Source organism: Leptinotarsa decemlineata, unplaced genomic scaffold (genome assembly GCF_025532065.1).
Source record: "Leptinotarsa decemlineata unplaced genomic scaffold, Ldec_3_MD MMD2_tig00026361_RagTag_RagTag, whole genome shotgun sequence".
Lineage (NCBI taxonomy): Eukaryota > Metazoa > Arthropoda > Insecta > Coleoptera > Chrysomelidae > Leptinotarsa > Leptinotarsa decemlineata.
In genome coordinates, this window is record NW_027412704.1 from 65397 (window position 1) to 91394 (window position 25998).

The 25998-nt window shown below is 33.9% G+C and overlaps 2 protein-coding genes across 7 annotated transcripts in view; one reads left to right on the top strand and one right to left on the bottom strand.

Moving 5' to 3' along the window:
* Positions 1–135: 135 nt before the first annotated feature.
* Tsp68C (Tetraspanin 68C) lies at positions 136–25276 on the bottom strand. 2 transcript variants are annotated; one of them, XM_074184994.1, is made up of 5 exons: positions 25159–25276; positions 2201–2422; positions 1918–2100; positions 1463–1672; positions 136–988 (listed from the first exon to the last, which is right to left on the bottom strand). In XM_074184994.1, the coding sequence occupies exons 2-5, from the start codon at positions 2390–2392 to the stop codon at positions 677–679; spliced, it is 897 nt and encodes a 298-aa protein (XP_074041095.1). In that variant the 5' UTR covers positions 2393–2422; positions 25159–25276; the 3' UTR covers positions 136–676. The 2 variants fall into 2 exon arrangements, with proteins under 2 accessions (XP_074041095.1, XP_023015571.1); XM_023159803.2 differs by lacking the exon at positions 25159–25276 and adding an exon at positions 2946–3242.
* The window catches only part of LOC111504612 (uncharacterized), a 49016-nt gene continuing 29093 nt past the window's right edge, over positions 6076–25998 (top strand). Inside the window, exons 1-2 of one of the 5 annotated variants that reach the window (XM_023159512.2) lie at positions 6076–6915; positions 16860–17061. In XM_023159512.2, the coding sequence (XP_023015280.1) occupies positions 16906–17061 (156 nt within the window). In that variant the 5' untranslated portion in view covers positions 6076–6915; positions 16860–16905. Of the gene's footprint in view, positions 6916–9509; positions 9747–16859; positions 17062–19160; positions 19460–25998 lie in introns of those variants that run through there. The other 4 variants (XM_023159369.2, XM_023159294.2, XM_074184992.1 and 1 more) reach the window with 4 other exon arrangements.

Here is a 25998-nt window from a genome sequence, read left to right on the forward strand (position 1 = left end):
TTTAAAGACATTTTTTTTATTAGAATTTTTGTATTGATAACTGTTAATGCTCAACCTAATCTATTGGCAAGAATAAAAAGTACGAGATATAAGTTGAACTATAACTTCTTCTACTACGAAAACACTCAAAACCACTTGAAAGTATAAAATGAGATTTATTTTACTCGAAAAATAAAAAAAGCTCGTGAGATTCAATCTCTCTTTGACAAAATATTAAAAGTAGGCTTACAGATAAATGTTTACACAAATAGAGTACATAAATATAAACATTGTTTCAAATTATCTAATTTTCAATTTTCCAACGCAAGTTTCTGTCCGAATTTTTTTCATAGGTTTTAGCCAGAACCTATTAAAAAATCCGTTAGTTATTCTTGACTAACATTTATAACGGAAGTTGAGAATATCAATTTCTCGATTTATAGAAGAATAATTTCTTTGAATTAAAGAGCATATAGTTTGTAGCAATTCAAAAGAGTATTTGACATATTTATAAAAAACGAGCATTTGATTTCCTTTAGAAAAAATAATCGTATTTCTTTGAATATGTATATAAATTTCGACGTTAAAAGATTTTTAAACCTGCGTTTCATGACAATTCAATCTGTGATTACCACAACATCGATTCAACCTCAACTTCATATACATAACTGGGCGAACAAAGGCCCTTCAACCACCATCATGCTCTATTCATTAACTTGTAATTATGTTTGAAATTTCCCGGAAGCGCATATGTTTCGTTGCTGTATGCACCAACATCAGAGTCGGTTGGTCTTCTGAAACTCGTTTCTCTGGTGGAGGGGGGACTTTCAGGTTCCTGTTGGGTATTCATGTGGTTCTCCTTGATTTCTTGATTGTGGTGATACAGTCTCGTGCAGGTTAATATGGTGGTGAGAAGGACGCCGAACTCTACCAGAACGATTACTAGACCCACTCCCAGGAAAGTGATGTAGTGATCACGATACCATTGTTCCAAGCTATTACTACAACCCTGCATAAAGAGAAAAAAATTAGTTGTCAAATATAACAAAAAACTTGTACAGTATAGTCGACAAGTCTAAACGAGGTAGACAAAACTAAGCGGACTTTGAGCTTGAGCAGCAAAACTAAAAAAATCCGTTACCTTAAACTATCAAAATTTGTTGAACAACTATGAAGGGACAAAGTTCAATAGGACAACTCCAAAACTGAAGTGTAAATATTTTTTGATGTTGTTTCTAGGGTAGAATGTCCTAATTCTTAACTCTCAATTCTCAATTCTCAATTCTCAATTCTCAATTCTCAATTCTCAATTCTCAATTCTCAATTCTCAATTCTCAATTCTCAATTCTCAATTCTCAATTCTCAATTCTCAATTCTCAATTCTCAATTCTCAATTCTCAATTCTCCATTCTCAATTCTCAATTCTTAATTAAATCTAGTTCCTATCTCCTAATAATTAATCTCAAATCTCGAAAAGACTTACAGTCAAATGACGAAACCCTTCATGACGATTTCTTTCCAGTGCTTGGCACAGGGTTGGACTCACTGGTTCTGGATTTAAGTATGCCTTGGATTGATTAGCATTCATTAATTTGCAGCAAGATAATGGAACAGCCAATGAAGGACCAAATCCTTGGAGTCTCCACAGAGAAGTATCGTATTCGTTTGCAGAATCTATTCCACAACAGTTGAACTAGAAATAATTTCCCTTGTCATTTTTATGGTGAAAATCAGTGTTTTTCTTATATTTTCACCATCCACAATTTAGAAAAGAAAAAATGTTATGAAGAACATTGTTGACACTCATCATAACATGTATAAAGTTTTTTATTACAATTTTCATTTTTTCAGATGGTGGAAGATGAAAATATCCAATTCCTATAGATAATAGAAAAGATAAAAAATTGCAACAGATTTTTTGTCATTTCCTTCACCTACCGTCGTTTGGGCTAAATCTACTGCTACAGTAAATTGCTCCTGGCCACTGATACCATAGTTTTTCTGTAAAGCTTTGATCAAATCATCCACTTCGAGGCCCAAACCCATACAACTCGGCCATACCCATGCAACCACGTAAATGGCACACTCCCCAACCAGGACTATCATTATTATTAGAAAATACTAGAATGTAAAAACATATATCAGATAATCTATTGGCATGTATAAATTAAATATTTAATGTAACTCTTCACATTAATCAATGAAAACATGATCCGCTCACCAGGGTCAACAAATAATAATTGTGCAGACAGGAAGCCCAGCATCCCAGGATGCCAGTGGCTGCAAGAAGCACTCCAAGCAATGCCACGCCAATCGAGATGTAGTGAAGGAGCGGATGGGGAAGATTAGATAATTGTCCCGTCGATAAAAGCTTTGAGAGAAGCACCCTTTCGTTATCGAAGAGGACCAGCATGCCTCCAGTTACCAGTGCGAACCCGCATGCCTGGAAAAATACAGACTTTAAAATTGAAAGGGGTGTATTTTCAGGAGAGATTAATTTTACAAATAATACAAAAAATATGGAAATATTTCTCACTTGGAAATAACGACGATTGAAAGTATCTTTATTGATTATTTTAATATTAAAATTAACGTAACTGCATTACGATTATTAGTCACAATTGAAAAAATCAGGACCTTTGAAAAAATTATAGACAAAATGTAAAGTAAGAATTAAATTTAAAAACAGACTTTATTATTGCTAGGAAGTTGATGGTGAACATTACAAACATTTTTTGGAATAAGCTGGAATTTTAATAAACAACAAGTCATGAAATAAATTATCGATGGAATAAGTGTTGTCCCGAAAAAAAGGGCTTATTTCTGAAGATTTGAACTTTCGATATACAATTTCCGACTCTAGATATGTCCACACATGAATTAGGCAACATTTTTGGCATTTCAACTTCATTGTTATCGTTCGTTAAGAGCGATTCTGACTCATGGAAAACATGAAAACAACTCACCAATAAAATAAAGTTGAACAGTGCTAAAATCACCTTGCTGCCAACCAATGATATCACAGCCATTTCTCATCTACAAACTCAGTCAAAATTCACCAAGTCGTCTCACTTGTACAAAGCCATTAACTGAATCAAGTGATACATGTTATTCCATCCCGACCTAAGTTCATGATTAACGACATTAACAAGACTAATTCACGATTCACGGTAAGGTTTTATTGTTCCATTAGTCACTCGAGTAGAGGCAAATGAAATTATCAAACAGGTCGACTAGGTTCTCGAACAAAATCACAATGAAATGTGAAAATTGAGTTGAATTCCAAATGAAACAGGAAGGATACGACAATTAGCAGAAGCAGAGCAGAAACAGAGGGGTTTGCCGCCTGCTCGGAATGGCTTTTATGCATGAAGAAGCATTATGGAAAGTGTATTTTATATACATTATTTGTATTGAACCGTTTCGAATATTACTCTCGTTGCCATAGATACATTAATTATGGATATAACTTACTATCGTTAAGTGAATACCAGCACTGCAATGAAAATAGGCGTCCATTCACCTGTTCTCTCTAAATTTTTAACCACTCTACCAATTTATGAATGTTTGAACTCCGAAATGAAAATTCGTAGATTTATACAAATTGCATTTCATAAACCTTCAAAATTCCCTAAAATGAATAAGAATATGAATGATGACAAAGTAGATAGGTGAACCTGATGAGCAGCTGACTTGAACTTTACGAAGTCATCTTAAAGTCCTAATTTTGTCGTACTTATTAATTTTTGAATGTCAATTTCCCAATTTTCACAATTTTCAACTCTCAATCCTCATCCTGATCCTTAATCATCAATCGTTAATCATCATTTCTCACTCCTCAATTCCCAATCCTCAACCTCAACAATTCTCAATTCCAAATTCTCAGTTTTCAATTCTCAATTCCCTCCCAATTCTCATTATCGTTCGGTGATCAATGACCAAGCTTGGCTTTGAAATAGACCGTCTCCCAAAGATCAAAGATAAACGAGGTTCTGTTTATCTTTGATCAGCGGACCACCACTGCTGATGAAGTCTATGGCGGGTCGAAACAACGTTATCTGGTGTTTTATCATGAATGCGTTGTTTTATGGGCTCCGGTTTCAGCTGAGATTGCAACAAAAAAAATCATAAATAATCAGTTGACACTAATTAATAAAAAATGAAGAAAGGTAAAACGATTTGAATGGTATTGAGTTAATTTTTCAGGTGATTAGCAAAAAACTAGTTGACCATCGTCGATTTTATAGGACATCATAAATGTTACTGGAGTTTCTTTCCCAACACCAAATCGTTATTTTTAACATCTCGACACGTGTTTCGATCACCAAGTGATCATCTTCAAGAGGAAGATTAAACTGTTTAATCTCCAGTAACATTCATTACTACACCAAAGGTTCCAAACAGTGCCTCATAAAAACATCATTAGGTTAGGCAACTAACATTACACTAGAGTGGTAAATTAGTTGCCTCCTTGTCAGTACAGACAAATTTAGTAACTGGAAATACATAATTTTATCCATAATCGTTCAATAAATCATGTTAAATATCTAATTATTCAATGTATCGAAAATTTATTTCTGATTATAACATATTTATCAAAAATATCGATATGTAAAATAATTTTATGGATCGTACAAAATATTAGTAAAAGTTCTAAATTAATTATCAAATTCGAAAACGTGGTTAGTTAGAAAAATAAACGATAACGTGTAATAAGACAGAGACAGCCATCGCCTCTTCAATTGTATATATAATAAATAAAAACAAAAATTGTTTGCCATTCTTGATTATGCTGGAATTGCTTTTATAGAGTTAAACACTGTTGCCGGCAATCTTGTGGATGAATTCCTTATGTAAACAAAGTGACTAAGATGTTATTTTGAACAACTTGTTTGTGTGGCAAATTATAACAAATTGTATTTAGTAGCTTGTATTTACATACTTTATTATTCAAAAGCATCAATAACACGCAATACACTATGTTATAATTTGAATATTTTGACTTCCAGTGTGGCGTATTTTCTATGTCTACAATTTGCAAATTTTTTGGAAATAGCGGTATTAAAACTTCTTGAATGGGAATTTGCCGGTTTTTTTTTCTATAAATCATTCTTAACAAAACACTCGTGCTGGAAATTATTTAAAACCAAATGTGATAACGTCTCAGTATCTTGCAAAAGATACTGACGTAGCAGTAAACATTCAGGTTCTTATTTGAAGGTGTCAACTACCTGAATAACAAATTTTTCAACGTATTTTGAAAATCTACAAAATGTTGCAAAGTTAAAACTCCGAATATGAAATTTTGATTTTCTACCGTACATTTTCGAAATGTAGAAGACTAGCTTGAATTTTTTGAAGGAATTTATGAGAAACTTCGAAATTCTCAACTTGGGATTATTTCAACAAGTTTTTGTGTAATGTGAGTATACCGTTTTCGATATGGAAATAATCTCAACAAATTATATGTGTATATCACTCGTATACCAAACCTAATCGATCAAAATGCTTACGATTTTTTCAAATTATTATACACTCAATTCATTTGCTCAGCAAAATTTCGAAAAGTATGGATTTGCTCACTTGATAAAAATATATACAGATTCATGATCAATAAAAATCTTCAGAAATTAATAATGATAGAAATTTTGCCATGTAAAAGTTTTGGGGAGTATTTATTTGATATTTTATTATGTGAGTTTGAAACACTCACATTCTAATTTTTGCATAGAATATAGTGAAACATAATAAAATGATATACAAAATTATCTGATGATCGGGCACTATTACCGAAGGTATTCAACAATTTATTGTGAGATTTTCATCACAGTTTATAAAATCGCAAAAAAATCTCAATAATATTGAACACGTCTAAAGAATATGTTGTGAAGTGAAACAACATTGTGATTTGCATACACTTTACATTTTGAAAATCAGTAAAAAAATTGTTCTGACAGTCTAAGATATCAAAGCATTTTTATAATCTAGTCACATATCAGATTTGCATAAAAAGTTTCTATGACGGCAACGTTGCGTGTGATTTTCAAATAGTGGCACACGCGACGCATCGTTGGGATTGCCGTTTGCTTGCCTATCCTTCCTTTTATGATTTTATTACACGACAGGTGGCTACACTGGCACGCCAAAACATGGCTGCGTTTTGACGGTGAGCGAAAGTTGTATTGTTATAAAGTGGTTGTGAAACAATTGAGAAACTCTATTGCGACTTCAGTGAATTGTTTAAAGAAGAGAGTATGCAGACTACATGTTTGACGTTATTTTCTCATTGAAGACATCTTCGCTATTCCAGAAAATATCCCCCAAGTATCAAGAAGTTGTGTTTATAACCTGCGAATCAACTAATTTCTGCGAAATAATATTATTCGTCAAGAAAATCCAATAGTGACTCCGAAAGATCGGAATTAACGAAGTTGGCTTTGTAAACGTTTGGCATGTGTTGAAACAACCTGTTAAAAGTTCACTGAATTCTGTTAATTGTTCTATTTTCAAAACGAATTTGAATTAATAGTGCATCATTTACCAGTAAAAATGCACTGAAAATCCCAGAGAAATGAAGACCGTACATTTCCGCAAAATGCATATGGACACAACGCAGAAGGAGTCTTATTCCAAATGTGTTTGAAGAAAAAGCAGCCATGAATGAAAAATCTCCCTCAACGCTCACCAAAACCTGCTCCAAATTTACATGAAGACAGTTTCTGATGTTATGTTTATGTTCAAGGTGTTGTGACTTTTCTGTGACTGCGATGTGATGGAGGACTGATCTTTCGACACGCTGGATCGAGCTAACTCTGGTCCAGGGGGTTGCCTAGACGGCGGAGGAACTGTACCCCCCGTCGTCCCACAGCCCCCGGGACCCCCGGGCCTGCCATCTCTTCATTCTGAGGTTACGCCAAAGCAAGCCGTAGTCGAAAGGTAAGTTAGTCCTTTCGAAGATATCTTATTGTGTCACATTCTGTAACTCTTAAAATAATGTAAAATGTAAGCTTTATTTTTTTTTTGTTTTTTCTGGTGTAACTTTCATCTCAAATGAACTACACTGCATTGTAAAAAATCAGACTACAGAATATTCAATTCAGTTTATTAGGTTACAGATTTGTGTATGGTATTTTGTCCATCACACAATTCACCCATTTCAATTTTCCTTGTCTGTCCTTGAAATACTTTAGAAAAACAGCTCCTTGTTTCAACTGCAATTTCTAGGTAGTTATGATTCAACAACATATTGTTTCAAGATCACCTGTTCAGTTTCTCATCTCTCTATTTTCACTGGCTCCCATGGGAGAACATTCCTTATTATGTTTATTGAACACTACGAGAGACAGTTCAAGTTGACATTAAGTTTTAGATTTCGTCTATGTTTTGGACAAGATTTTATACAAATCGACTGACTGAACAAAACACATCTATATGAACCCAGTGTACGTTTTAGTTTCATTGAATTTTCTACGACCTTCAAGTTTTTACTAATAATGTCTACTTTGGTGAAGTGAAATAGAAAGAAGAATTTTGTGGTATGACATTTTCAATGGATAATGAATTAGGGACATTTCATTCCACCACAACACGTAAGGATTTAGCTGAACAATTCTGGGGCAAGCCATAACTACTACTTTAGTTCCATATGGTCGAATTTTTTAGATTCATATTAAGATTATATAACAGTCTACCCCTTCCATTGACTTGTTGGACTGTTCAAAAATTGAGGAGAATTTTCAAATTTTGCGAGCAACATACATTCAACTAGTGATTTTTTCATTTTGTAATGTTGGTACACTTTTCAAGAATATATGTTCACAATTTCAGCTGCTTAGCACGTTTAATTTGTCAACAATCGATGAAAATTTTGAAAAAGTTAAGAAAATTGTTATGGAGAATCGCCGAATCATTATTAGAGTAGTTGCTGAGGATATAGGCATATCGGTTGGCTCATGCCATGCACTTCTTTCGAAAATTTTGGGCATAGAACGTGTGGCAGCGAAGTTCGTTCAAAAATTGCTGGCTTTTGTCCAAAAACAACACTGTAATCATGCCCCAGCCATCGTATTCACCTGAGAGAACTAAAGGACTAAAGGACATACGAAAAAGTGCATATCAGAACTGATTCGGGAATTAAAAATAAAACGCTGACACAAGTACATTTTATATGAGGGGTGATACTTTTAACAGAAATTGGTGAATAAATAAAATATTTTTTTGAGAAAAATGAAAATTCACCTTATTTTTTTAACCGACCTCGTATAATGAATACTTTAATTTTCTATATGTTGCCGTGGGTTATTCAAAAATAGTTTTTTCTCAAACTCTGAAAGTTTTTTTATTCTTTATATGAAACCTAGCAGCACTTTTGGAGAGAAAAATTATAACTCATTATAAGTAATACATATATAGTAAAATTATAGCAAAATATAAATCAGTGAAGCAATAGATAACTTGAAAATCATATAAGTAAACGGGACACGAGTTATATAAATGTTGATTGAAACACGAAAATAATTCAAACTATAAGAGATATGGATATGAATAAAAGATAATTTGGCAGATATTTCGTCACAAAACAGACTTGTTTTGTAACATTTGCGATATTTAGCAAGTTAGGAGCCATAAAGAATATGAAAAAATCTACAGATTCTTCATTTCAAATAATATTTGACTTTTCATAGAAACTACCCAAAGGTCTTTCATCATATCTCTAATATTTCAAAAATTATATCATTGTTTATTAATATATCAAACGACCGCTTTCATGTAATGTTAAAAAGTATTATGAAAAATAAAAAAAATATTATTTTCTCTACATTATATCATTTTTCCTGGAATTTCAATAACCTTCAGAAAAATGAAATGAAATTTTAAATTTCTAACTCAATAAACAATTAAATAAATTATGAATATTTTTTGTTTTCCTGTTGAGAAATGATAAATAAGACTTTTGAACCGAAAAATTATTCCTCAACTAGCTATTAAAACAATGAAACAATTACAAAAACTTTCATAATTAAATAAAAATTAAGAGAATTTATTTTCGAAGATCATTTTTTCATGATGGCAAATTTTCTCATATGCTAGACTTATCCGTTTGTTTATAAATGAATTATTAAGAATCGACGTAAAAAAAATAAATTCTTTCTTCTTTTCATCTTTTTTTGTCGATAACAATTTTGAATCAATATTTTTTGGAGCTTTATCTCTTTTGAACACGAATTTCACTTATGAACTAGACTATCAGAAGCACGTACTTTTATCGAAAATTCTTTAATGCAAATTAAAGTGACGAAGACGTTTTAGAAAAGCGATAAAGGCGATTCGTGGCGATGTTGCAATCAGAACTTGCGGAGGACACCGCCGATTATGTATAAACTTTTTCAGTTGTTAAGGTACATAGATAACAATTGGATGTAATTAATAATTCATAAATCGTCAGTCACGTGGTCCTCGCTCATTTCCGTTGGTGTGTGGAACAGTTTAAATGCGGTCCGTCGCAGTATTATCAGTTCCCATTCATTAGGATTATTATTGTTTACGAATGTTGGTTATGGAAACGGCTCGAGGCGAATCTATAGTTTGACGAATTTCCGTCGTCGTTACGTTCGTTTGCACGGGCGAGAGAACGAATAGAAAAAATCGAGAGTGCATTGAAACTGAAAAAAAATAATGTGAGAGGGTTGTGCGCCGTTGATGTCTGCAAGAGGGAGATGTCTGATTCGGCAACACCGGCAACGTTGTAGAAAAATAAAGAGTATAAGGTATTCTGATGTTTATACCGGGTGAGAACGAAAGCATCATATACGGCTCTATTCAGTTGCTTCTGTGCATGACGAAGGTATATATCGTTAGAGCCAATATTTCCAATGAAAAACAATTTAAAACCTATTTCGGTTTGATCGGAAATGAAGTAGTGACAAGTCCATTTTAATTAAAACCCCGTATACTTTTTAATAAGAATATAAAATTCTTTTTTCAAAGATATAATACGAGTAACCGTGCCTATTATTTCAAAATGGTGCTGTAAAATGCAATTTCTTTAAATTCCATGAGGATGGCGTCACTATGGCGTTGTCCATGAAAATATTGTCAAACACCTTGATTGTTGGATTCAAAATGTATGTTTTTATTATTCCCTCTGTATATAGATTTTTTATTTATTTTATGTGATGTCTGATAATATTTTTAGTTAAATCAAGTTTGTTAGTAGAAAGAAGATGTTGATGACAGTTGTCAAATAAATAGAATTTAAATACGTCAGTAAGACTTTATTTGATAATAAAATTATATCCATCCCATATTTAAAATAGTGGCGACCGTGACAGGACTAAATTATTGACGATGGATATTATGCAGAAAGAAAGAGAGCAGCTGCGAAGACATTTTCGCAATACTAGCAGCGACCTAGATGTAGCCTTGAGTACGAAGCAAACTAGTAAGGCACAAATACTATCACTCTTGAGACAATTGGAAGACAAGAGTGATAGAATATTCACTATTGATGAGAACTTCAAGGAGCAGTTATTTTCCGGAAAGTTTAACGATGCCGAAGTTCAACAAGAGTTCGACGAAATGGAGTTTTATAGAGCTGAAGTAATCAAATATAAATCTGAATGCGAAATCCGATTGGCAGATAACCAAATGCGAGCAGATTGTGGAACCAGTTCACAAATTTCTTACGGTGAAAAAATCAATCGAAAATTCAGATTGCCAAAGTTAGAACTGATCAAATTCGACGGAAATGTGAAAAGCTGGATCGGGTTCTGGGGACAGTTTAAAAAGATAGACCAGGATGAAGACATCGATTCAGAAGACAAGTTTCAGTATTTGGTGCAGGCAATGGAACAAGGATCACCAGCACGGGAACTTGTGGAAAGTTTTCCTCCATCCGGCGCAAACTACAAAAAAGCACTTGACCAGTTGAAAGTACGGTTCGCTAGAGACGAATTTCTGATTGAGGTTTATGTGAGAGAGTTGCTGAACCTAGTTCTTCACCAGGTAAACAAAAATAAGTCAGGTATGTCATTATCATCTTTATACGATAGATTGGAGACTCAATTACGAGCGTTGGAGTCATTAGGTGTGACAACTGAAAAGTATGCTGCAATGCTTTTCCCATTGGTTGAATCCGCACTTCCGAGTGAGTTACTCAAGATTTGGGAAAGACATCGTAGTTCGAAGGTGAAAATACATACTAAAAATGAAAAAGATAATTTTGCTTCTGATAACTATCTCACAATGTTGTTAGATTTCTTGAGAACCGAGGTGGAATCAGAAGAAAGAATAAATTTGGCAAAAACAAGTTTTGGAATTGAAAAGGAGCAGCCGAAACATAATAGTAAGGGAAAACGTTTACTGCAAGGTGAGCCTGAACTCTATTCTGCTGCAGCATTGTATACAGTTAATACAAAAGATTCCTTCAAAGGTAAGAAACCTAACTGTATATTTTGTAATAATAGTACCCATGCAAGTCAAGATTGTTTTGCTGCACAAAAACTTTCTTTGGAAGAGAGAAAAGCAAAAGTTGTGGAAAAGAAAGGTTGCTTTTCTTGTTTGAGAACCAATCATATCAGCAAAAATTGCAAAGCGTTTATAAGATGTTTAATGTGCGCACGGAAACATTTTCCAATAATGTGTTGTGATTTAGATTCGAAGAAGGTTCAACCAGATGAAAATTCCAAACAAAAATTGGAAAATGTTTTGACAAGTAATTTTTCAACTGACACACTCTTACAAACTGTCATTGTCAAAGTGACAAATAATCATAAACATAAACTTGTCAGGGCTTTGCTGGATTCCGGTTCTCAAAGATCATATGTTTCATCGAAATGTGCAAAAGATTTGAATTTTAAGCCATCAGGAAAGGAAAATATTATACAAGGTGTTTTTGGTGGTTTTCAGTCATCTCCTAATCTCCATAATATATACGATATCGCAATAAGTAACATTAAAGATGAGTTCTCTTGCAAATTATCAGTATTGGAACAGAAAAAGATATGTAATTATATACCTAGATTGCGAGATTTAGCTGTTATAGGCTATTTGAAGAATAAAAACATTATTTTAAGTGATATTGGTATAAATAATCCTCCACAAGAAATTGAATTGTTGCTAGGGGCAGATATTTTTGGAAATTTAATAACAGGGCATATTGAAACTTTGAATAATGGACTTGTTGGCATAGAAACGTATCTTGGATGGATTATAATGGGACAAGAAGTCTATAACACAAGTAACAATCCTATTTTTTCCGGTTTTACTGATTTTTCTATTGCTGACTTGTGGGAATTAGATGTTTTGGGTATAAAAGAGCCCGCAAATACCACACCAAAAGAAATTATTGATTTTAAAACGGAAAAGTATTTTAAAGAAACGGTTTTGCAGACAGATGATGGTAGATATCAAGTAAATCTTCCTTGGAAAGAAGGTCATCCAAAACTTTCTAACAATAAAGAAATAGCTGAAGCAAGATTATTGTCTTCAACAAAAAAGTTAATCAGTTTAGGAAAATTTGAAGATTATAGTAAGGTTTTTGCAGAATGGGAATCATTAGGTATTATAGAAGAAGTTAGGGGAGATTCAATTAATATGCCAAGTCACTATTTACCTCATCGTGCCGTTATTAAAGAAAATAGTATTACTACTAAAATTAGGCCAGTATTCGACGCATCAACAAAGGATAATAACGGAAATTCACTAAATACGTGTTTAGAAAAAGGTCCTAATCTGTTAGAATTGATCCCTTCATTGTTGATAAAATTCAGAATAGGACTAATAGGAGTTACATCTGATATAGAAAAAGCATTTTTGCAAATTGGTGTTAATCCCAATGAAAGGAACAATTTGAGGTTTCTTTGGTGGGTAGATGAATCAAAAACCGAAAAGAAAATCTTTAGGCACTGTCGAGTGGTTTTTGGTTTGCGGCCTAGCCCTTTCTTGTTAGGTGCAACTATCAGTCATCATTTAGATAGGGCACCAATTCATTTGAAAAACACTGCTGATAAATTGAAAACATTGTTTTACGTTGACAACTGTGTCACCAGTGTCAATAATATTGAAGAATTGGACACTTTTATTAGTCAATCAGAAGAGTTAATGTCGATTGGAAAATTCAACCTGACACAATGGGTATATAATTCATCGAATAATTTTGCTGGCGATTTTTCCAATGAAAGAAACGTGTCTGTTTTAGGTATTTCATGGGATTCCAAAAGAGATATTCTACATTGTGATTTATCCAGTCTCATTAATTTGAATATTACACCTAAAACGAAACGAGGTTTATTGTCAATAGCTCAAAAGATCTTTGATCCCATTGGTTTCACATGTCCAGTAACGTTGATTCCGAAACTGTTATTACAGTTAACATGGACACTAAAAATTGGTTGGGATGAAGAATTACCTAGTGACATAATCGATAAATTTGAAGAGTGGATGAAACAATTACATTTCCTTAATGTATGTAAAATCCCTAGATCGCTTAATAATTTAAATCATTTCATTCAGGAAAATGTTTCTATTCATGTATTTTGCGATGCCAGTAAAGCGGCATATGCATCTTGTGTATTTTTAAGAACAGAAACAGATAAGGAAGTCGTTCTACAACTCATTCAGGCTAAATCTAGAATAGCACCAAAAAACACCACAATACCAAGACTTGAGTTATTAAGTACAGTCATTGGAGTAAGATTATGTCAATCCATTAAGAGAGTGGAAGAGATGAAACACTTGAAAACATTTTATTGGAGTGATTCCATGGTAGCCCTAACATGGATAAAAACCAAAGGGTCCTGGAATACATTTGTGGGGAATCGCGTGAAAGAAATAAATTCGTGCAGTAGTATTGATGATTGGTATCATGTACCAGGGGACCTAAATCCGGCAGATATTGCATCACGAGGATGCACTGCGAATATACTGATTAAATTAAAGTGGTGGGAAGGTCCTCAGTGGTTAAAACAGAGTCCAGAAAATTGGCCACATACAGAAATAATTTGTTCAACGGAGGATATAAATATTGAACAGAGAAAAACGACTTCTGTTAACTTCGCACAAAATGAAGATTTTTCCAGACATTTCGGATACTTCTCCAAATATACGAAAATTGTGAAAATGATGGGTTATATTTTGAGATTTTATAATAACTGTTCAAAGAAAAATCAAATAAGAACCGGTGAATTAACTTTCGATGAAAAGGAAATGGCAGAACTTCGTATTTTAAAACTTATACAGAGAGAAAGTTTTGGTTTGGATAAAAAGTCGATTGGAAATCTTCATTTGATGATAGACAAAAACAATATTATACGTATACAAACTAAACTTATACTGGGTGATGATAGTAATGATTTCAAGTATCCTGTTGTTTTACCATATAAACATGATATTGTTAGAAAATTGATCGAGGAACAACATAAAATACATCTTCACGCAGGGACTCAAACACTTCTTGGAATACTTCGTGAAAGATTTTGGATACTGAAAGGAAGAAAATTTGTTAAAGAAGTGATAGAAAAATGTGTTCAGTGCAAACGATTCAGAAGTAAATGCACAAATACGCCTTTTGCTCCACTACCGAAAGATAGGATAAACAATGTGTCCGCTTTTGAGATAACGGGAGTAGATTTAGCTGGACCATTGTACTTGAAAGGGGGAGACAAGTCCTGGATCGTACTGTTTACTTGTGCAGTATATCGAGCGGTGCATCTGGAACTGGTGAAATCTCTATCAACAGACGCATTTTTATCATCACTGAGGCGATTTATAGCGAGAAGAGGAAGAGTTTCAGTTATATATTCTGACAACGGAACAAATTTTATTGGAGCAAAAAACTACTTGAAGAAGATAGACTGGAATGAAGTTATGGACTACTCTACAGTTAGAAAAATCAAATGGCATCAGAATCCTCCAACAGCCGCTTGGTGGGGCGGTTGGTGGGAACGCATGGTCAGAGTAATTAAGGAATTACTTCGTAAAAACTTAGGGAAAGCAACTTTAACTTATGAAGAATTGATGACGACTTTATGCGATTATGAAGCCATAATTAATGCAAGGCCTTTAACTTATATTTCGGAAGAAGATAATTTAAAACCGCTCAGCCCTTCTATGTTTATTTCGGATATATCTACCAGTGAAACTCCAGATTTCGATATCATAGACAGACATCATTTAGTGAAACGACATAGATACCTGCAAAAGATAAGAGATGGACTCCGAAGCCGATTCAGAAAGGAATATCTAGCGGAACTCGTACATACTGGTAAAAGGAAAATAGGTAGTTTAAAAATTGGAGATGTTGTTCTTGTCAGCAGCGACAATGTAAAGCGAATAAACTGGCCTATAGGAAAAGTATTGGAAATTTATCCTGGAAAAGATGACGTACCCAGGGTAGCGAAAATGAAAGTGAACAGTGGGGAACTTATTCGACCGTTTCAGCGTTTACATCCTTTAGAAGTGACGACGGAAGAGGACAGTAACAATTTTCTTCAAATTGAAAAGAAAATGAATTGCAGTCAAAGGTGAAACTGATGAGGACTACATAACAGAAGAGCAAGGCATCAAAAAGAAAACTAAAGAGATAGTCACAAGAAGGGGGCGAAAAGTCAGAGCTCCGCATCGTTATGGTTTCGAGTGAAATTTATAATGTAATTTTGAAATTTCTCTATTGTTTTTTATTTCAATTTCAAAATGGGGGAGAATGTTGGATTCAAAATGTATGTTTTTATTATTCCCTCTGTATATAGATTTTTTATTTATTTTATGTGATGTCTGATAATATTTTTAGTTAAATCAAGTTTGTTAGTAGAAAGAAGATGTTGATGACAGTTGTCAAATAAATAGAATTTAAATACGTCAGTAAGACTTTATTTGATAATAAAATTATATCCATCCCATATTTAAAATTGATGTTGTGACGAACAAAAGGCGATTTTGATTTTTCCACTAATTTCCCTATTTATTTTTTCAATTCTATATTTTATTTCACTAATCTAGAAAATCTTAATAGTTATTTTTTAAACTTTGACGTTGAAGTGTACGTACCTCTTGTACTACAAAAAAATGTTGAAGATACTATGCCGGATATTTTTTTGTCAGTGAAAAAGTGACAGTTTCAAAGCTTCCTACATTCCTCGTCATAGTGCCGCCATATTCAATTTGGAGAAAATGACTCATAGGCAGCCAATTTGAAAGGAAATGAAAAAAGAATTTCATATTCTATCAAATGGTTTAAAAATATACAGAACTTGGGTTTCTTTCCGATTGAACAATTAGTTTTTTTTCATTAGGAATATCGACTTTTAATGAACTATAGCGTCGTTCCAAATTTCAAATTTTTACCCAAAATACAAGTGAATGGCGCCGTTTACAATGATTCCGTTATATCTGAAATCGTAACAATAATAATAACTTCAGAATCAGTATTAGAGGAGGGAGGAGATATTTTTTTACCTCTATAGGTAACGTCACCTTTTTGAAATTTAATAAAAGGAAAGATGATTTTAACAAGAAATTTTATGTAGATATTGAGGAGCCAAACAAAAACAGCCGTTTTCAAAAACTGCATCAACATTTCAGAAAATGCAAAAATCCATCAATTTTTTCGGATATTTTTGCAGTCTGTCACTTCTCCTCAAAAGCGAATCTGACAATTACACCAAAATGTGTTGAAATTTTGCCAACTACTTTTAAAAAATACACACGAAAAAGACATATTCTTGATTTTTTAGGCGGATCGTTGTATGTAATTAAGTGTTACGTCATGTTACTTTTCGTATTCTTTTTAGCAAACCCTTTCACTTGATACACACAGCTCAGCTAACAGGCCATTAGCAGGAATCAGTGAAGAAAACTTTGGAATTATTCTGTTTGATTTTCAGGCTACGTCGCCGTATAGAAACGTACCGGAGAAGACAAAACGACTGCATGCCTCGATTCGACCACTCGATCAGCGGTATCTACGAGCAGAACCAGCAGGATACGATGCAGCTGAAGCAGCGGTATCTGGACGCCAAGGCGAAGAGAGTACCAAAGAGCAAGGATAAGAAACAGCAGGACTCGATCCAGAGCAGCGTCCACGTGGTAAGTCTATGAAATTTATAAATTCGTATCGCGGTCTCAAATCGGGGGTACGAGGCGGCCACCTCTTTCTCGAATCGGCGCTCCGAAACAGTACGCCACTGATCCAGTCCAGTGACGAGCGCGACGAGCAAACCGTCAAAGGTTACCAGCGTACGTTCTGTGTATCGGGCAACGACGAAGCAGGCCAGCTTGCGATATCCGGTTGGAACGACGATAAAGCCTGAACGACATCCTCCCGCGCTCAATGCTGCTTTTTCCTAGATAACAACTGAATCACCTTTCAGCATGAAAATTGTCTTTCGAGGACGAGACTATCGAAACTTGTCGCATCTCTGGTACGGTCAACGGATCTTTACATATGCGTCATCTGTTTGTGCATCCGAAATAAGTCGATAAAGTAATGAAAACGATACAACGTGGCCACTGACCGGTTAGTGGGTGTGTTTTGTTCGCACTAATTTATTCCAGAACCTGTCATTCCCGATAAAAGTTAACGCTCTCTCTGCTCGATCAAAATACCTACATCGAGCAGAGATGACGAATAATTTTTTACGTGAAGAGTTACTTTCATTCATAACATTTACTGAAAAATAACCCCGCATTACGATTTTGGGTCAATTTGATTACAGGTTACAGTAACAAATATAATAATCGTTAGATTTTTGGTCTGTATTATTATCATTACGACGAGTAGTTAATTATCCACAATTTTATGGTCAATACTATCATTATTTCGGCAGGCAATTTATGGCCTACAAAATATGAAACAACTGGTATTCCAAAGTTGATACTTGTGCTAAACTTCTTCAAAAACGCAATAATGGAATACCAAAAACACAAAAATTATGAACCAAGTATTATGGTCGTCATTATTATTTCACCAGACAATTTTTTAATGTAGGTGCAAAATATGGGACAACGTGACATTGAAAATTGAGGATCAATATTCACCATTTCTACCATAAAAACGAAAACAAAAAATACCAGAGACGCAAATAAAATGATAGTCAGATTTTTTGTCTCCATTATTGTGATTTTGACAAGTAGTTTATGCCCAACAAAATATAAGACAACCGGTATTCGAAAGAAGGGGATGTTATTCATCGTACCCATGAGAAACTTATTCCAAAAAACCAGTAAAGATACCAGGAACACGAAAATAATTAACGTGAGGTTCACGGTCATTTTATCATTATTTCAGCAGACTTCAAGACAAAACCAAAATTAAAAGACAGTATTCTTTATTACTATAAAGAATTACCATTTTCGAAAATGACTGTATCGTGAAAAAGTATCTGGAACGGCACACAAGTATTACTCGTGCGGATCCATTTAAATTCATATCATTCATTTTAATAATGCAATCGGGATCGCATGTAACCGTAAATCTTGACCGACCGTTATATTGTCTTCATGCCAGAAATACGGTACACATGCTTCAAATCGTCATTATTTACCGACGAGGTGAATAAATCTTTGATGCAATTTGCAAAAGTTGCAACCGGGAGACGTTCGAATTCAGCTAGTGTTTCTAAAACGACATCCTGTATATTTGTTATGATTTATCACAAGAGGTTCTGCATTTCAACCAAATAATTTTATTGCAAAACAGTACTTTCCTTCGTTCATTAAGTAGTTATTGAAAATTCGGTTCGTCTTTTGAATTTAAGAGAAAGTTTCAAAATCGCCCATTTTTAATGCACATCATTCTATCGTAATAGTTATTGACTATCCAAAACCAGTGATGAAAATGCTTCTGATAATTAATTAGTCTTACTTATGTTTCTTCATCACTCTATGAGAAAATTAAGAAATTGGATATAGGGCTGAAATTCATTAGTGTGAAGTTAGCCACAGTTTCCTTTATTTTTGAAGTGATAACTTCGTATGGGATGGTAAACCGCTTCGTTATATAAAGTAAACTCAGAAAAAGAATATTTTTCTTCTCATTTGAAATCTACTCGCACGACTAATTAAGATTTGTTCTGCCACTGGTAATTCTAGTACAAACTTTTTTGTGTCTGAATTTCACATGAATGTCTACGTTTTTACGAAAAAAACAACGAATGGAATTTGAACACTTTTTGTTCTGATACGATAAAAAGTATTATATTTGGTGGCATTCCTACAGAATTATAAAACTGGTAATTGAGTCAATATAGGAAACAACAAAAGAGGAAAAACAATGAAGAAAGTATCCATAAATTGGTGTAAACATTGCAGGGGTGAGATGTTATCACTTGGTGTGACGTGCGTACAGTGCCGTAGCATCTTTCATATGACGTGTGCATATTATTCCTATTATGTGAAATATCAAACGAGAAAAACAGTATTATGCTGTGAGAAAAAAACACAATATTGTGGTGAAAATGGAGCAAAACAAAATAAAAAAAAAGAGGTATTTATCAATATTTTACAAGAAAAGGGTATCGGCTATACGTATTTTCATCCACTGATCACAAACTGAACGTAAAATTTGGTGCTCCGGTCTACTTTAGGAGATACGGCCACTTAAAAGTAAAAAAATCGACTATTCCTGGAACTCACGTCTGGTAATATCAACTCGAAAAAACGACAATTTCACCCAAGTTTTCATATAATAAACAACTTCATTGTCACCAAATTGACACATTTTTTTTATATTGTCACTCAACTGCAGTGTTTGTTGAGTTTTGTTGGCAATATCACGAAGGTGAGAGACAAGAATTGAATAATTAAATTGAATCTAAGGTGAATATTTCAAATTCTCAGTGTACAAGTTGATTTGTCTGGAGTATCTGACCAAAATGATGGTTGAAATTTACTACATTTGGCTCAAACATACCTATTAAGTACATCGTTTCAATTTTTAGCGAATAAATTTGAATTTCTTTGGTTAAATCCGTTTTAATTACACCAATTCTAGCGCGTCTCAATCATTGTATGCGTGTATTTATCATATACTAGTGATACATTTTTATTTCAAGTCTGGAGTTGTATTCAATTCTAGTTATTGTCTGTGCTTACTTTTACTTAAAATCATTCGAAAAAAGTGTCATTCTTTACGGAGAACCCCATTGACATTGACGTTGGAAGAATTCAACGTCAATTCTCGATAAGCTCGCCGAGAAAAATTCGTGCGATACTCGCTAATATAGAAATTTTCTCTTGCCACTCCAGAAAACTCATTTCTCTAGTAATGAAACCCTTTTATGGGAATGAATAACAGCATGGATCCGATGGATTATTTCCCATCTCGCTCTCGTCCCGTGTTCCATGCACATATCCCTTATTGATCAATAAGTAGTTGTTGGTGTTGATCCAGGTTGGGAGTCCATCAAGTGTAATGGGATCTGATGCAGGGGCGTAGGCTGAGGGGAGCTTTAGAGGTCACTTTGTGTCAAAATAGACCGGTGGTGTTGACTGCAAATTCCTTGATTCTTCAATTCTTCTTGATTTCTTGTTATTGAAGCTTCGTTTTCATATACATATCTAGTGGATAGTCTCTACATACCAACTAGCAATATATTATTGTATCAGTAATATTTCTCTGGTTCACTTTCATACCCAAATCGAAAATAAAAATTACCCATCTATTCCAACAAGAACATCGTTTCATTATCTTCACTTTTAACGATATTAGATAACTTTGTTGCGATTCTTGGTTGCACTTTTCGTGGAATTCGACCAACGTGAATTGTTTCGCAACTATCAAGTGTAAATACCGTTTGAGTCGGTCGTGTAGGAAACGGGCAAGATGCAAAAATTGTTCAAGTTGTTCTTCTGACTGGTGAACGAACGAATTTACTGTACTTCAGTAAAGAGGACAGGAGCGCCTCAATTGCACTGGTTCCGCAATACTAATTTCTTCCATTTTACAGCGATCTCAGAATATATATTTTGAATATTCATTGTTCAGATGGTTGTCTAGGGTGTTCAAAACAAAAAAAGATGTGAACTTCAAAAAATTAACCACGTATTCGTACATCATGAATTTAACATTTTCATTATAGAAATGATTGTCCTAAAAAACTGATTTTTCTAGTAGTTACCTATTTCAATCATGAACTAACATTTTGCGGCCTTCAGTGTCACTATTTTTCGGGTTCAAGGGTCGCCGATTTTTGGAATTTCTTCCTAGCCTTTCGGTGGCGCCAGTGGCTAGCTTCTTCAGAGATTTATACATTCTGTGTTTATCTCTGGTGACTGGATATTACGGATGCGTAAAGCGTATGCTAATACCTATACCTGAATAAGCTGGCCCACTCAAGCCAGCGAAACGTCATGAAGAACCCGAAAAATAGTGACAATATCATGAACTATTAAAAACACTCAACAAAATAATTTTTATGTTATAAGTTTGAACTTCCTTTAGGTGTGTTAGTTTAATACAAGTGCGTGAGCGATCGGTTAGCTTGAAGGTCAAGTTTAGGATCAGACAGATTTTCCATTCATTTGTCATATTTCAAAGCATTGATCAAGTTTTAGTTATTTTTCGAAAAATGTACTTTAGGTGAATTTTTTTACTCTTATCAGCACATACTATCTTAGAAAAGAGTTCACGACACATTCTTATCGACATAATGATGCCTTCTTTAACACTAGCCATTTCACAATCTGTTTAAAAAAATCTTTCATTTCATTCAAAACGTAGCTTCATTAGTTTCTGGTACATCAAATTATTCTACCATGTCTTTGATGTACCCAGTAATTGATGAATCCACTGTGTAGTAAAATGTGTCTTAAATAAAATTTATTATGAAAATTCTACAATTATTATGATGAGAATTTTAGAACACAAAAGAAGTTTTGAACAAACTTATCGTATTAATTTCCATCAAATAACGGGTCAGCGTATTCATAATCTGCTGATGTGTTGCAATTGAGACGCGCCCTCCTCACACAGAGTTGCAGGCGAAGTCCCTCCTCTCACCGATCGGTCGTCGGTTCAACCGTCCAACATGCCTCCTCATCTATAACCAACCAACCTCCCAGTCATGCCAATATCATCGAATGTTCGTAGTGCACCGCACCGATTTTCATTATTACATATTGATTTACAGTGGCGTACGTAGCTACTATATAGTTTCCATGGTCAGACATGCAACATCAACCCATTGTATAAGGAAATGCTACAAATAGTTATTGGAATACTATAAACTTTAAATATTCATCTACCGATTAGTTCCGTGAATGAACTCGTCATTGGCAAGACACAGTATAAAAAAAGTAATACAAACAACTATTCAACAGTCAACAATTAACCAGTTATTGGAAAGAGAGAGAAAAATGAAAGACAAATATTGATATCTACTAAAAAATCACTGAAAATCTCATTATTTGTCATAAAAATTGACTTACGGAATTCTTCACTTAGTCGATGCAATTTCATAAACAACACAGTTACTATTTAATGAATTTCAATTCAATTTTTGAGTGAGGGAAAGTGAGCCTTGAGACAAAAATAAGCGACACAGTGTGTCTGTCAATTTTCATATCTTTCGCGTTTATGAACTTGGACTTTATTTCACTTTTGCTGCACGTTTAATCGAAAACAGATAAATTATTTATAAACAGTATTTTTTCAACTATACATATACATTTTATAGTTGAAAAGTCACAGAGACCTGTGTTGGAATTGGCCGATACTTGATGAAACTCCATAAAACTTAATCAAGTAACACACAATAGTTTACAAAACCCCAACATGTGTATCGATAAACGAGGTCTCTTCAAAATAAGTGAGTTTTCATAAAAAATTGAAGTTACCGTAAGCCAACTGTTATTTTTGTAGGATTAAATAATGATTCCAGTAATGTACATACACAAAATTAGTATCATGAATTTTAAGACACGTTTCATATAAAAAAAGAATATTACGTGCTTGCTGGTTAGATTTTTATAATACTATCAACAGTATATGTCTAACGCACACTAAACACTGAGCGTCTGTCCGACGAAAGAGGAAGAGCCTGCCTTCCGCTGATTTTGAGAGGAAGAGAAGCCATCAAACTGGTGCCGTTACGCGTAAGGTAACGAGGCGGTTTACCCTCCCATAAGAAGTTATCACGTCAAAAATAAAGAGAGTCGCTAATCGAATGTATACGTAGCCTGCGAAATTTGAACAGATCTCGTGCAATAGCTTCCTCAGGAGTGTTCTTAGATGGGAAGCTACCTTTAATATTCCAGAAATATTATTGTGCCCAAGACATACCGCATACAATTTGACACGCAACATATTATTCAACATCGGATTTTTCTTGTCCCAGCATTATTACGCTGGTTTCTGTTACATTTTCTTATAATAAAAAATTTCCACACGAGTTTTTTTAACCCGAAAAGGAAATCTCTTCCGGTTGTCCATAAATTTTAAAACTCAGATGTGCTTTGGCATATGCAACTACATTGAAAGGCCACGAGACAAATTCTCGTCAGCAAAGCAATAGATTGTTGAAGCACAATTGAAACAGCGTTGGAGACAATGTGAAACACAATTGGTTGGTGTAAGATGGGCCATATTTGAGATATCTGGAAATTCGTGACAGATGTTCAACTTTTGACCACTGTTTTCAGTTAGCTCCTCTTTCAAGCTAGTGAAGCTAGCAAATTTTTGTTTATTTTTCTTGGCAGTGAAAAAACGATTTGACAAAGTTTGGCAGGTCTTATATCCTGGGATTATTCATTAAAATTGTCACCTGGTCACTATCAAAAAGCAAAAAGCTCCCCAGTTCAATGAATGGTATAGTTAGTCACCCGGTATTTTGAACTTGTAATCAGAAACATTTTTGTTGAGAAATTACATGCAGATGTCGTTTACGTTGCGAATGCTACCGTGTTCCAATCCAACCAAGTCAACTAGCAACACACAACCTCAAATAAGATAGAACGACGACGGACGTTACTTGAATTTAAAATGAGACCTCATTATTCTCCAAGTTCAGGAAAACCAGTTTGGAAACGTTTTATCGTCACAGAACAACACATATATCACATGAATGCATTATAAAAGTAGACGGGACATCAATTTCTGGCAGCGATTATTCAAACAGTGTGTTACTTCGAGGAAAAACGTTATTGAATTTAATGAAGTTCGTATCAAGATCGTGCGTACAAGTCGGGTCAAAAATACTAGCAATATGAAACGAATTTATTGAATACTTCTGCAACGATACAAAAAAGGTAGTAACTATTTCGAATTTGTTCAAGTCATTACTGGCGCATGATACGGTCTTTTCGAGTCGATGATCTCGACGACACTGAGAACCAGCAACTGACTCTTTCAAACTGTTTTGTTGAAGTTAAAGAGCGCAGTTGAATGTGTTGCTTCTCAGCCAACCATAAAACCTTCAACTGATTAATTCCAACAGGACTATGACTTTAATTTTAACGGCAAATTTTCACGTAACTGTTTCAAAAACATATGTTCATGGACATTGAAGCGGATTTGAAATTCAAATTATGTGCAATGACTCGAGCTACATTAAATTTTGCGCAGCTTGGATTTTTATTGCAATACATTGTATCATTCATGATATTCAAATAATTATCAGAGGACAGAAGTGATTGAATAGAAAAATTATCTCATTTAAAAGTTTTTTTTGCCTGATTGGGATCTTTTGTTATTCATCAACACCAACTACAATTTTTAATAAAATTGGAATTGTAGTTTATCCTTTGCATCTAAACGACACACTAGATAGGGATCTATTTTTTGCACTTGCAAAACAACATCGATTTTTTGAAAAATCTATCATCCCTTGAGAAAAGAGTGGAAAATTCTAACTTTTCTACTATAAATCAAAAAATTTCGTTTTTCAAAGCGCCAGTTTTTTTTACTATCCATATCTATATTTACGAGAAGTTTTTCTGTTTCATTGGTTAATGGAAAAATTGTATAGAGTAACTGACAGTTTCTGTAACTGAAACTATTAAAATTTTATTCTATTATTCAAATTGATGCGTTACATACAAATAGTTGAAACCGATCGAATACTTGAGCAATCATCAACTCTTCATAATAACGGCAAATTATATCAAAACAATCCATGTCCAGCAAAAATCCATACCTATAGACCTGTTTAAAAATTAATTTCTACGGAAACGAAAGTTCATACGCACCTCTATCTGTTACAATTAATGTGGGATATTCTAACGTGTTTTCTTCTTGACTACTTTCTCCTTTTTAAGACTTTCTTCAATTTTTATTACCTCGGAAATGTAAGCGAAGTTAATAATTCACGGTTTGCCTTGAAATGGATCTACACAAACCAAACCCGTGAGAAAAATTTCTCGATTTGTACAAATTGATCATTAGAAGAGTTTTTGTATAAAAAACATCGTAAAGGGGAATAGCTTTTGTTTGAATAAATTCGAAATTTCACTTGCTCTGTCACCACATCAAATATTTGACCACGTAAATATATATACACGATTAATTATGTAACACTTTTAATGAAAATGCTGTTTTCGATTAACATTTTTCAACGTTCTGTATGAAATGTACTTTAGTTTCATCCACAGAAAGTCGCATAAGGAGCACTCTCGATTTCAAGTGTTTAGATTAGGCTAATAAATTCAGGTTTATAGCAGCCACATGTGTTGAAACCCGTACCGAAGAAACCCCATGAATGTTTATTATTGTTAACTCATTCGACAATTAACTTCATTATACGTATACCACTTCATTTGATTTATCTCGCGGAGAATAAATTATCGTCGAGGAGGAAACTGTTGGAAACTTCATAAACATAAAAATATTTTCTAGTCTGATTCAAACGGTGCGGATCGAGTCTTGAATTTCAACTTCAGTACCAACTTCAAACACTAGGATGTTTTAAAGTTATGGGAGTCCATGAAGTAAAAAGTTATTTTTTTTTTAAACGATTTTTCCTCAATCATTAAAGTATTTTGTATTTAATGAGAGTGGAGAGTTGCCATCCACAATCTTTACGAACTTTT